The 13,121-nt window shown below is 53.0% G+C and overlaps 1 protein-coding gene across 1 annotated transcript; it reads right to left on the reverse strand.

Moving 5' to 3' along the window:
* Positions 1 to 286: 286 nt before the first annotated feature.
* On the reverse strand, positions 287 to 12,799 carry LOC145340157 (neurexin-2-like). The gene is made up of 2 exons (XM_080184588.1): positions 12,028 to 12,799; positions 287 to 474 (listed from the first exon to the last, which is right to left on the reverse strand). Exons 1-2 carry the CDS (start codon positions 12,734 to 12,736, stop codon positions 287 to 289), a joined length of 897 nt encoding a protein of 298 aa, XP_080040714.1. The 5' UTR covers positions 12,737 to 12,799.
* Positions 12,800 to 13,121: the final 322 nt, after the last annotated feature.

Here is a 13,121-nt window from a genome sequence, read left to right on the forward strand (position 1 = left end):
CTATGCTAAATTGTCCCTTAGTGTCCAAACATGTGTAGGTTAGGTAGATTGGCCATGCTAAATTATCCCTTAGTGTCCAAACATGTGCAGGTTAGGTGGATTGGCCATGCTAAATTGCCCCCATGTCCAAAGATGTGCAGGTTAGGTGGATCGGCCATGGTAAAGTTCTGAAGTGTTGGAATCTTTGGGGGGTGGAGGGCGTTCGATGGAGCCAGAACCCGTAGAGTGGGGCAACGGAGAAGGGAGGTGGCCGGGGTGGGGGGGGGATAGGGGTTGGAGGTCTGACTCAGGAGTAGCCATTGGCCAAGCACGAGGTGAAATTGGAACACAGGATGGGTGCAGTCTTGTCTGCACCGGGGAAGTTCACCGCTCGGCGGGCCTCAGTGTGGATATCGTCGAGCTTCTGGATATTGGTCCGACCATCTTCACATTGGATGGAGGTGCCGGTCGGTGGAGGTGGGGGGATACGTCCCCCTTTCTCAATTAATGCAAATTGGAATTAACAATTAGTTTCACTGGACGACGGATGGTTAATTACAGTGGGTGGTGTTGAAGGTTGGTAATTAGCGCTGTGACAGCTCCTGTCCGCGTCCTGTTTGCCAGTCTTATTTCGGAAAAACAAGATTCAATGGCTGTCTGTGCCAGCAAGAGGGAGCGGGCAGCCCTGATAGGCCTAAAGGCCCCGATATTTTGGGCGCCATAATATATTCAGTGGTAAAATGGATTGGGAGCTACAGAAGGGGCGCCTGGAGCTAAATGTCAGCCAGATGACAGTCATATCAGAACAAGACGTTTATTCACAGGCTCCCTGCAGCACAGAGGGAAGCCATTCGGCCCATCTGCACAGTCCCTCCGAAAGTGGACTCCCCCTAGGTCCACACCCGATCACCTAACCTGCGCATCTTTGGACACTAAGGGGCAATTTAGCATGGCCAATCCACACTAACCTACACATCTTTGGACACTAAGGGGCAATTTAGCATGGCCAATCCACCTAACCTGCGCATCTTTGGACACTAAGGGGCAATTTAGCATGGCCAATCCACCTAACCTACACATCTTTGGACACTAAGGGGCAATTTAGCACAGCCAATCCCTCTAACCTCCACATCTTTGGACACTAAGGGGCAATTTAGCATAGCCAATCCACACTAACCTACACATCTTTGGACACTAAGGGGCAATTTAGCATGGCCAATCCACCTAACCTGCGCATCTTTGGACACTAAGGGGCAATTTAGCATGGTCAATCCACCTAACCTACACATCTTTGGACACTAAGGGACAATTTAACATGGCCAATCCACCTAACCTACACGTCTTTGGACACTAAGGGGCAATTTAGTATGGCCAATCCACCTAACCTGCACATCTTTGGACACTAAGGGGCAATTTAGCATGGTCAATCCACCTAACCTCCACATCTTTGGACACCAAGGGGCAATTTAACATGGCCAAACCACCTCACCTACACATCTTTGGACACCAAGGGGCAATTTAACATGGCCAATCCACCTAACCTACACATCTTTGGACACCAAGGGGCAATTTAGCATGGCCAATCCACCTAACCTGCACATCTTTGGACACGAAGGGGCAATTTAGCATGGCCAATCCACCTAACCTACACATCTTTGTAAGGGGATAAGACTGGAATGTGGAATCAGTCACGATCTCGTTAAATGGAGGGCCAGAATGGCCTTCCTCCTGCCGCAACAGCCCGTGGTCTGATCAGAAGGCAGTCAAACACACACTATGTTATCGAGTGATGTCTATCCACAGTAAAAGCAGGTTGACTCATAAACTGGGCACCTCGCTCGTTGGAAGGAATCTGCAGACGACAAACGCAGCACAATTAGTGCGTAACAACCCTCATTTAGTACCAGGTCTGTGTTGGCGGTAGTTAATCACCCCCAGTAAAACTACTCAAAGCAGAAAATGATCTTGGAAGCCATCACATTTACCATCGCTTATCCCAGTCAGAACGATCTCACTGCACTCAGAAACCTTGCAAATCACTGGACGTGCTTTCACCCTGAAAAATATTAATATCCTTCAACATTCCCTTTGCGTCATGGCCACTGGATTAATTATCCGCTGGGCTGCTAATCCAGGGTGATGGTCTTGAGTGGGGGGGCACTGGTTCGAATCCCTCCATCGCACACTGGCGCTACGGTTAAGACAGCCCACCAACGCCTCTGACACAAATTTATTCGTGTCACAAGTCGGCTAACATTAACACCGCAATGGTATTACAGTGAAAGTTCCCCTAGTCGCCCCACTCCTGTTGGGGTACACCGAGGGAGAATTTAGTGCAGGTTAGGTAGATTGGCCATGCTAAATTGTCCCTTAGTGTCCAAAGATGTGCGGGTTAGGTGGATTGGGCATGCTAAATTGCCCCTTAGTGTCTAAAAATGTACAGATTAGGTGGATTGGCCATGATAAATTGCCTCTTAGTGTCTAAAAATGTACAGGTTAGGTGGATTGGCCATGATAAATTGCCTCTTAGTGTCCAAAGATGTGTAGGTTAGGTGGATTGGCCATGCTAAATTGCCCCTTAGTGTCCAAAGATGTGTAGGTTAGGTAGATTGACCAGGCTAAATTACCCCTTACTGTCCAAAGATGTGTAGGTTAGGTGGATTTGCCATGCTAAATTACCCCTTACTGTCCAAAGATGTGCAGGTTAGGTGGATTGGCCATGCTAAATTGTCCGTTAGTGTCTAAAGATGTGCAGGTTAGGGGGATTGGCCGTGCTAAATTAATCACCTAACCAGCACATCCTTCGGACTGTGGGGGGGAAACCGGAGCACCTGGAGGAACCATCGAACCTGCACTGACAATAATCCTTGCCTCTCCACTCATCTGGTGAAGGAACAGTGCTCCAAAAGCTTGTGCTTCCAAATAAACCAGTTGGACTTTAACCCTGGTATTGTGAGACTTCTTACCATTAACTGAGTAGGTCCTGCCCCGGTTCGATCTACCAAAATGCATCACCTCACATGTATCTAAATTAAACTGCATCTGCCATTCGTCAGCCCACTGGCCCAACTGATCAAGATCCTTCTCCACTGCCCACGATGCCACCAATCTTGGAATCAAACTTACTAACCATGCCCCCTATATTCTCATGGTGTGGAGATCCTGACGTTGGATTGGGGTAAACACAGTAAGAAGTCTCACAACACCAGGTTAAAGTCCAACAGGTTTATTTGCTAGTAAAAGCCACTAGCTTTCGGAGCGCTGCTCCTTCATCGGGTGAGTGGGAGTTCTCCCACTTGCACTCACCTTACGAAGGGGCAAACTCCAAAAGCTAGTGGCTTTTACTATCAAATAAACCGGTTGGACTTTAACCTGGTGTTGTGAGACTTCTTACTGTGCTTACCCCAGTCCAACGCCGGCATCTCCACATTCTGGCGTCCAGCCTATTTTGTATCCAGTTGGCTACCCCACCCTGGATAGCCTGAGATTTAACCTTATGCAACAACCTACCATGCGGTACCTTGTCAAAGGCCTCGCTAAAGTCCATGTAGACAACATCAACTGCACTGCCCTCATCTACCTTCTTGGTTACCCCTTCGAAAAACTCAATCAGATTTGTGAGATATGATTTTCCACTCACAAAGTCATGCTGACTGTCCCTAATCGGTCCTTGTGTCTCTCAATGCCTGTCTCTCAAAAAATACTTTCCAACAATTTACACACTACTGACGTTAGGCTCACCACTCTGTAGTTCCCAAGCTTTTCTGATGTCTAATCAGTGAAGGAATTGAGGGATAATGTGAAAAATTACAACATGCTACGGTGCAGAGGGATCTGGGGGTCCTTGTGCACGAATCGCAAAAACCCAGTCTGCAGATGCAGCAGGTGATCAAGAAGGCGAATAGAATGTTGACCTTTATAGCGAGGGGGATAGAATATAAAAGCAGGGAGGTCTTGCTGCAACTGTACAGGGTTCTGGTGAGGCCGTAACTGGAGTACTATGTGCAATTTTGGTCCCCTTATTTGCAAAAGGATATATTGGCCTTGGAGGGAGTACAGAAAAGGTTCACCAGGCTGATACCAGAGATGAGAGCGTTAGCTTATGAGAAGAGATTGAGTAGATTGGGCCTGTACTCGTTGGAGTTTAGAAGGCTGAGGGGGGATCTTATAGACACATACAAGATAATGAAGGGGATGGATAAGGTAGAGGTAGAGAGATTCTTCCCGCTTAGAAAGGATAGCAGGACTAGAGGGCACAGCCTCAAAATAAGTGGGGGTCATCTTAGAACAAAGTTGAGGAGGAACTTCTTCACTCAAAGGGTGGTGAATCTCTGGAATTCTCTGCCCGTTGAAGTGGTGGAGGCTGCCTCGCTGAATATATTTAAGTCACGGGTAGATAGATTTCTGATAGACAGGGGAATTAAGGGTTATGGGGAGCAGGCGGGAAAGTGGAACTGATCCACTATCAGATCAGCCATGATTTTATTGAATGGCGGGGCAGGCTCGAGGGGCTAGATGGCCCACTCCTGCTCCTATTTCTTATGTTCTCATGTCTTGTCAGCAAGTGCTGCGAATCACTGCTTCAGGATGGGAGATTGTATAACTTCCAGATTTGAAATGAATGGCAAATCCTGTGGGATCCACTTACCTACTCAGCTGACTTCCCAGTTGGAATAAACACTACTCGTTCAATATTAGGAGCATGAATTTGTTAAATCTCTCTATTATCCCCTTTCAATAGCCTCCCCTGACAACCTAATCTCCAACTCAATTACCCCTTGGGCTAAACATGTCTATCCACCTCTCTTCCACTGCAAGCTTTTACTATTGACATCCTGGGGGGGGGGTTACTGTTGACCAGAAACTGAACTGGACCCATCCAGTTAGAGAGAATCTAACCATCTACCCTCCCCCGTGATACTCAATGGCATTACGATCGTTGTATGGCCCACTATGAACATCCTGGGGGTTACCATTGACCAGAAACCCAATTGGACCCATCCACATAAACACTGTGGCTACCAGAGCAGGTCAGAGGCTGGGAATCCTGCAGAGAGTAACTCACCCCCTGACTCCCGTCCCAAAGCCTGTCCACTGGGAATCCTGCAGAGAGTAACTCACCTCCTGACTCCCCCCCAAAGCCTGTCCACTGGGAATCCTGCGGACAGTAACTCACCTCCTGACTCCCCCCCAAAGCCTGTCCACTGGGAATCCTGCAGAGAGTAACTCACCTCCTGACTCCCCCCAAAGCCTGTCCACTGGGAATCCTGCAGAGAGTAACTCACCTCCTGACTCCCCCCCAAAGCCTGTCCACTGGGAATCCTGCAGAGAGTAACTCACCTCCTGACTCCCCCCCAAAGCCTGTCCACTGGGAATCCTGCAGAGAGTAACTCACCTCCTGACTCCCTCGTCAAAGCCTGTCCACTGGGAATCCTGCGGACAGTAACTCACCTCCTGACTCCCCCCCAAAGCCTGTCCACTGGGAATCCTGCAGAGAGTAACTCACCTCCTGACTCCCCCCCAAAGCCTGTCCACTGGGAATCCTGCAGAGAGTAACTCACCTCCTGACTCCCCCCCAAAGCCTGTCCACTGGGAATCCTGCGGACAGTAACTCACCTCCTGACTCCCCCCAAAGCCTGTCCACTGGGAATCCTGTGGAGAGTAACTCACCTCCTGACTCCCCCCCAAAGCCTGTCCACCATCTACAAGGACACAAGTCAGGAGTGTGATGGAATACTCTCCACTTGCCTGGATGAGTGCGGCTCCCAACAGCACTCGAGAAAAGCTCGACACCATCCAGGACAAAGCAGCCCCGCTTGATCGACACGCTAACCACAAACATTCACTCCCTCCACCACCAACGCACAGTGTGTACCACCTACAAGATGCACTGCAGCGACTCGCCGAGGCTCCTTCCACAGCACCTTCTGAACCCCATTCCCAGCTGCTGTGGTGGGATTTGAACCGTGTTCCATCCCTCTGCCTGGGGGGGCCTCTTGATTCCGAGTCCAGTGACATTACCACTACGCCACTGTATTCCCCCCAGGGAGAGACATTAGGGGTGACGACCAAAACCTTGGATGAAGAGTTAAGGGAGTTTTAACAGGCCTGAGTCGGAGGGGGGGTGGGGGAGACATTTCGGGAAGCTGATGGAATAGCCACCAACAATGGAGTAATTAAAATCAGGGGGCTTATTCGTTCCTGAGACATGGACGTCACTGCCAAGCCACCATTTATTGCCCATCCCTAGTTGCCCCTCAGGGGGGCAGTTGAGAGTCAACCACATTGCTGTGTGGGTCTGGAGTCACATGTAGGCCAGACCGGGGTAAGGACGGCAGATTTCCTTCCCTAAAGGGAACCGGATGGGTTTTTCCGACACTGGGTCATCAGTAGATTCTTAATCCCAGATTTTTTTAATTGAATTTGAATTCCGCCGTGGTGGGATTCGAACCCCAGAACATTGGCTGAGTTTCTGGATTAATAGTCTAGCTAACAAACCATGGCCTCCCCCTGAATGCCTAAGGGGCCCGGATTGTTGGAGGGGCACGCGGGATTGTGGGGCCGGAGGGGAGCAGGAAGGGCGGGTGTGGGGTCACTCAGGGTTGGCGCGGGGCCAACCCTGAGTGACGTCGGATTTGACACGGATGGGCGCGATGGGAAGAGTTCTGATTAAGGAGCAACGGCCGATCGGAAGCCAGACCCCGGGAGGGGAGAGGTTCTAAGATGGACTCGTGCCATATGCAGCACGTTCTGAGACAGAATGATGCGTCAAGGCGCTGACTGAGGCTGAGTGAGGATCTGGCCAAAAGATTGTGCTGAAGCAGAACACACTCCCACCTTCCGGTCTGGAGCCAGAAACTGACAAACATTGAGTCAACCTATGGCAATTAACATCAAATTTACATTCACGTGTCAGGTGGATTGGCCATGCTAAATTGCCCCTTAGTGTCCAAAGATGTGCAGGTTAGGTGGATTGGCCATGCTAAATTGCCCCTTAGTGTCCAAAGATGTGCGGGTTAGGTGGATTGGCCATGCTAAATTGCCCCTTAGTGTCCAAAGACACGAAGGTTAGGTGGATTGGCCATGCTAAATTGCCCCTTAGTGTCCAAAGATGTGCGGGTTAGGTGGATTGGCCATGCTAAATTGCCCCTTAGTATCCAAAGAGAGTCGAGTTGGGGTGGCCACCGATCGCTGATGCACATCCAGTCGTGCCAAGACCCAGCAGGAACCACACCACCCCCCGCCCACAACTCCTGGTGAAGGGTTCCAAGGATTATCCCGAAAGCAGCCCGATCGAAGGGTGAAGATCCGGAACGCAGCTCACAAGTAAATCCCTTAATCCCTCCGCTTCACAAAAATCGATCAAACCTGATTGAGGATTAACAATTGGTCGATTGCCCAGTGGACGTTCTGAACTCACCGTCTCCTGTAAGGATTGGCCTCTGCTCCGTCTCTCCAAAGCTGGCAGGATTACTTTCCCTCCCTCTCCCTTGGCCCGATTTGGGGGAGGCCACGGCTTCGTGGTATTATCGCCAGACTATTTAATCCAGAAACTCAGCTAATGTTCTGGGGGACCCGGGTTCAAATCCCGCCACGGCAGATGATGGCATTTAAATTCAATAGAAAAAATCTGGGCCGGGATTCTCCCAGAATGGAAAGGGAAACAGCATTCCTTGCACCAGAGTCCCTTCCTGTCAATGCTGTGGATTCTTTTCCCCAACCCCCACTGACATTCCTGCGGTGCTCCTGCAGCTCGTTTTGTGATTATGCACACACACACACACACACACACACACACACACACACTCTCTCTCTCTCACTCTCACACACACTCTCTCTCTCGCGCACGCACACTCTCTCTCTCTCGCGCGCGCACTCTCTCTCTCTCTCGCGCGCGCACTCTCTCTCTCTCGGGCGCACACTCTCTCTCGCGTGCGCACACACTCGCTCTCTCTCTCGTGCACACACACTCGCTCTCTCTCTCGCACGCACGCACTCTCTCTCTCTCTCTCGTGCGCACACTCTCTCTGTCTCTCCCGCGCACACTCTCTCTCTCGCACGCACACTCTCTCTCTCTCTCGTGCGCACACTCTCTCTCTCTCTCTTGCGCGCACACTCTCTCTCTCTCTCTTGCGCGCACACTCTCTCTCTCTTGCGCGCACACTCTCTCTCTCTCTCGCGCACACTCTCTCTCGCGTGCGCACACTCTCTCTCTCTCACGCGCACACTCTCTCTCTCTCGCGTGCACACACTCTCTCGCGCACACACTCTCTCTCTCTCTCGCGTGCGCACACTCTTTCGCGCGCACAATCTCTCTCTCTCACGCGCACACTCTCTCTCGCTCGCGCACACACACTCTCTCTCGCTCGCGCACACACTCTCTCTCTCGCGCTCGCACACTCTCTCTCTCGCGCGCACACTCTCTCTCGCGCGCGCGCACACTCTCTCTCGCGCGCGCGCGCACACTCTCTCTCGCGCGCACACTCTCTCTCTCTCGCGCGCACACTCTCTCTCGCGCGCACACTCTCTCTCTCTCTCGCGCGCACACTCTCTCTCTCTCTCTCGCGCGCACACTCTCTCTCTCTCTCGCGCGCACACTCTCTCTCTCTCTCGCGCGCACACTCTCTCTCTCACTCTCATGCGCACACTCTCTCTCTCTCGTGCGCACACTCTCTCTCTCGTGCGCGCACTCTCTCTCTCTCGTGCGCGCACTCTCTCTCTCACTCTCGCGCGCGCACTCTCTCTCTCACTCTCGCGCGCGCACTCTCTCTCTCACTCTCGCGCGCGCACTCTCTCTCTCACTCTCGCGCGCGCACTCTCTCTCTCACTCTCGCGCGCGCACTCTCTCTCTCACTCTCGCGCGCGCACTCTCTCTCTCACTCTCGCGCGCGCACTCTCTCTCTCACTCTCGCGCGCGCACTCTCTCTCTCACTCTCGCGCGCGCACTCTCTCTCTCACTCTCGCGCGCGCACTCTCTCTCTCACTCTCGCGCGCGCACTCTCTCTCGCTCGCGCGCGCACTCTCTCTCGCTCGCGCGCGCACTCTCTCTCGCTCGCGCGCGCACTCTCTCTCGCTCGCGCGCACACTCTCTCTCTCTCGCGCGCGCACTCTCTCTCGCTCGCGCACGCACTCTCTCTCGCTCGCGCACGCACTCTCTCTCGCTCGCGCTCGCACACTCTCTCTCTCGCGCGCGCACACTCTCTCTCGCGCGCGCGCACACTCTCTCTCGCGCGCGCGCACACTCTCTCTCGCGCGCGCGCACACTCTCTCTCGCGCGCGCGCACACTCTCTCTCTCTCACGCGCACACTCTCTCTCTCTCACGCGCACACTCTCTCGCGTGCACACTCTCTCTCTCTCTCTCGCGCGCACACTCTCTCTCTCTCTCGTGCGCACACTCTCTCTCTCACTCTCGCGCGCACACTCTCTCTCTCGTGCGCACACTCTCTCTCTCGTGCGCACACTCTCTCTCGCTCGCGCGCGCACTCTCTCTCGCTCGCGCGCGCACTCTCTCTCGCTCGCGTGCGCACTCTCTCTCTCGCGCGCGCTCTCTCTCGCGCGCGCTCTCTCTCTCGCGTGCACTCTCTCACACACATGTATGTTCATGGGCTATGTTAACCAGAGATAGCATCAGATAGATAGATCAGAGCTATTGGAAAGAAGAGTTCTACTCTCGGTCGGCAAATAAAAGCAAAATTGTTTGCAAGATCTTCCCCCAGGGTAGACAGATATGTTTGCAAAGCATCCAGGAGCAACAGTTGGCCCAGGTTAAACCCTGTGCAAAAAGTGGGGGATATTCCCCACCCCACCGCCCTTTCTCCCTCACAAATAAATGCCCAACGCAGAGATACTACAACAGTACGGAACAGGTTGACACATCAGAGGACAGAGGAGCAGAATTAATCCATTCCACCCATCGTGCTGGTTAGGGGACACTATCCTTGCTTAATTCTCACTCAGTGTAACCCAAACACCGGAGTGTGGTGACTAGGGGATTTCCACAGTAATTTCATTGCAGTGTTAATGTAAGTCTGCTTGTAACACTAATAAACTTTTGGTGGGTTCGCACTGCTGCCTCACAGCGCCAGGACCCAGGTTCGATTCCCGGCTCGGGTCTCCCCGTGTCTGCGTGGGTTTCTTCCGGGTGCTCTGGTTTCCTCCCACAGTCCAAAGGCGTGCACATTAGGTGGATTGGCCATGCTAAATTGCCCGTTAGTGTCCAAAAATGTGTAGGTTAGGTGGATTGGCCATGCTAAATTGCACCTTAGTGTCCAAAAATGTGTGGGTTAGGTGGATTGGCCATGCTAAATTGCCCCTTAGTGCCCAAAAATGTGTAGGTTAGGTGGATTGGCCATGCTAAATTGTCCCTTAGTGTCAGGAGGACTAGCTAAGTTAATGGGTAATGAGGATAGGGACTGGGTGGGATTGTGGTCAGTGCAGACTCGATGGATCAAATGGGCCTCCTTCTGCACTGTAGGATTCTATGATTCTATGACTGTGTAGCCAAATTCCTCATCAAATCCATTTTCAAGTTTGCCAACACCACCATAGTGGGGTCGGATCTCAAACAGTGACAAGACAGAGTACAGGAATGAGATCGAGAATCTGGTGAACTGGTGCGGTGACAATAATCTCTCCCTCAATGTCAACAAAACAAAGGAGATTGTCATCGACTTCAGGAAGCGTAAAGGAGAACATGCCCCTGTCTACATCAACGGGGACGAAGTAGAAAGGGTCGAGAGAGCTTCAAGTTTTTAGGTGTCCAGATCACCAACAACCTGTCCCGGTCCCCCCCACGCTGACACTATAGTTAAGAAAGCCCCACCAACGCCTCTACTTTCTCAGGAGACTAAGGAAATTTGGCATGTCCGCTATGACTCTCACCAACTTTTACAGATGCCCCATAGAAGGCATCCTTTCTGGTTGTATCACAGCTCGGTCTGGGCTCCTGCTCTGCCCAAGACCGCAAGGAACTACAAAAGGGTGGTGAATGTAGCCCAATCCATCACGCAAACCAGCCTCTCATCCATTGACTCCGTCTACACTTCCCGCTGCCTCGGGGAAAAGCAGCCGGCATAATCAAGGACCCCCCCAACACACCCCGGACATTCTCTCTTCCACCTTCTTCCGTCGGGAAAAAGATACAAAAGTGAGGTCACGTACCGACCGACTCAAGAACAGCTTCTTCCCTGCTGCTGTCAGACTTTTGAATGGACCTACCTCGCATTAAGCTGATCTTTCTCTACACCCTAGCTGTGACTGTAACACTACATTCTGCACCCTCTCCTTTCCTTCTCTATGAACGGTATGCTTTGTCTGTATAGCGCGCAAGGATCAATACTTTCCATTGTATCCTGATACTTGTGACAATAATAAATCAAATTCAATCAAGGTTGTTACTGTTAAACAGGGCACAGGCACAGTATCAGAATGTGACTGTTACACAGGATACAGTATCAGAATGAATGTTACACGGGGTACAGTATCAGATTCCGACTGTTACATGGGGCACAATATCAGAGTGTGACTGTTACACAGGGTACAGTATCAGAGTGCAATTGTTACATTGGGTACAGTATCAGAGAGTGACTGTTACACAGGGTACAGTATCAGAGTGCGACTGTTACACAGGCAACACTTTCAGAGTGTGGCTGTTACACACGGTACAGTATCAGAGTACAACTGTTTCACAGGGTACAGCATCAGAGTGCGACTGTTACACAGGGTATAGTACCAGACTGTGACTGTTACACAGGGTATAGTATCAGAGTGCGACTGTTACACAGGGTACAGTATCAGAGTGTGACTGTTACATAGGGTATTGTATCAGAGTGCAACTGTTTCACAGTGTACAGTATCAGAGTGTGACTGTTACAGTGTACAGTACCAGACTGTGACTGTTACAAGGGGTACAGTATCAGAGCATGACTGTTAGACAGTGTACAGTATCAGAGTGCGACTGTTACACAGGGTATTGGAATCTGACCGCCTGTCCTTTCGGGGAAATTCCGATTCGGCCAAAGGCAAGAGCGCAGAGGGTTGGCACCTACCTTCGCCGCACAGCGTGCCCCGGTGCCCGGTGCCGGTACAGTCGCAGACAACCTTGCCGTTGATGACGGAGCAGACGCCCCCGTTGAGGCAGGGGTTTTGCGGCGAGCAGAGATACCCCATGTCGTTCTGGATGCCCTGGCTGCCCAGCAGGACGGCGGGGGTGTCGCCCACCTTGAGGTTGGCGATCAGGCCCCGGAAGGGCGTCTCGTACTTGACGGTGCTGGAGGTGAGGGTGGAGAGGCGCACGTCGGGCGGGATGCCGCCCACGAAGAGGTCGCTGGCCACCGTCATGTCCCGCCGCTTGGACTTCACCTCGGCCGACCTGGCCTCCGAGTCCACCACCAGGGCCGTCTCGCGGTAGTTGCGGGTGAGCAGCACCATGTGCCAGCGGTCGTCGGCCACCCGGGTGTCCGTGTGGAGGGAGGCGGGCTCCACGCAGAAGATGGTGAAGCGCAGCCTCAGCCGGCCATCGGCCACCATCAGCTCCAGGAAGTCGCAGTAGCCCCCGTCGTCCACGTAGAGGAGGAGGGCCTTGGTGGCGTTGGTCCGTAGGCTGAAGCTCAGCTCGCCCTGGGAGCCCGCGTCCCACCGGGCGTAACGCGCCCACTGCCCCGCCGCCCCGCCAAACTCCAGGGCGCCGTTCAACCCCACGGCGCTGGCCAGGACGACCACCAGCCGCAACAGCCTCGCCGTTGGACCGCCCGCCATCTTGTCTCTCTCTCTCTCTCTCTCGCGTAGGCGCGCGCTCTCTCTCTCTCTCTCAGCCCCCCTCTCGAGCGGTGGGCTGGGCCCTCCCTACGTCTCCAGACCCCGGCGCCCGCACCCCTCCCCCCCCACCTCCCAACGCCGGTCGCTTGCCGCCACTTTCCCCCCACCTTCCCCCCCCTTCAAAACCAACCCCCCCCTCCCCTCCTCAATTAAGAAACAACTAACTCCCCCCTCCCCCCGCACCCCCCCTCCAAGTTGCTCCAAGTTGAAGGAAACGCAACCCGCTCCCACCAGCCCCCACCCCCCCTCCCTCCCTCCCCCTCCCTCAACCACAATGGTGACCAGGCCGAACGGTGACCCCTTGCGGAGAGGAGGGAGGGGGGGC

The sequence above is a fragment of the Carcharhinus amblyrhynchos genome, unplaced genomic scaffold (genome assembly GCF_965287045.1).
Source record: "Carcharhinus amblyrhynchos unplaced genomic scaffold, sCarAmb.v2.hapA scaffold_808, whole genome shotgun sequence".
NCBI lineage: Eukaryota > Metazoa > Chordata > Chondrichthyes > Carcharhiniformes > Carcharhinidae > Carcharhinus > Carcharhinus amblyrhynchos.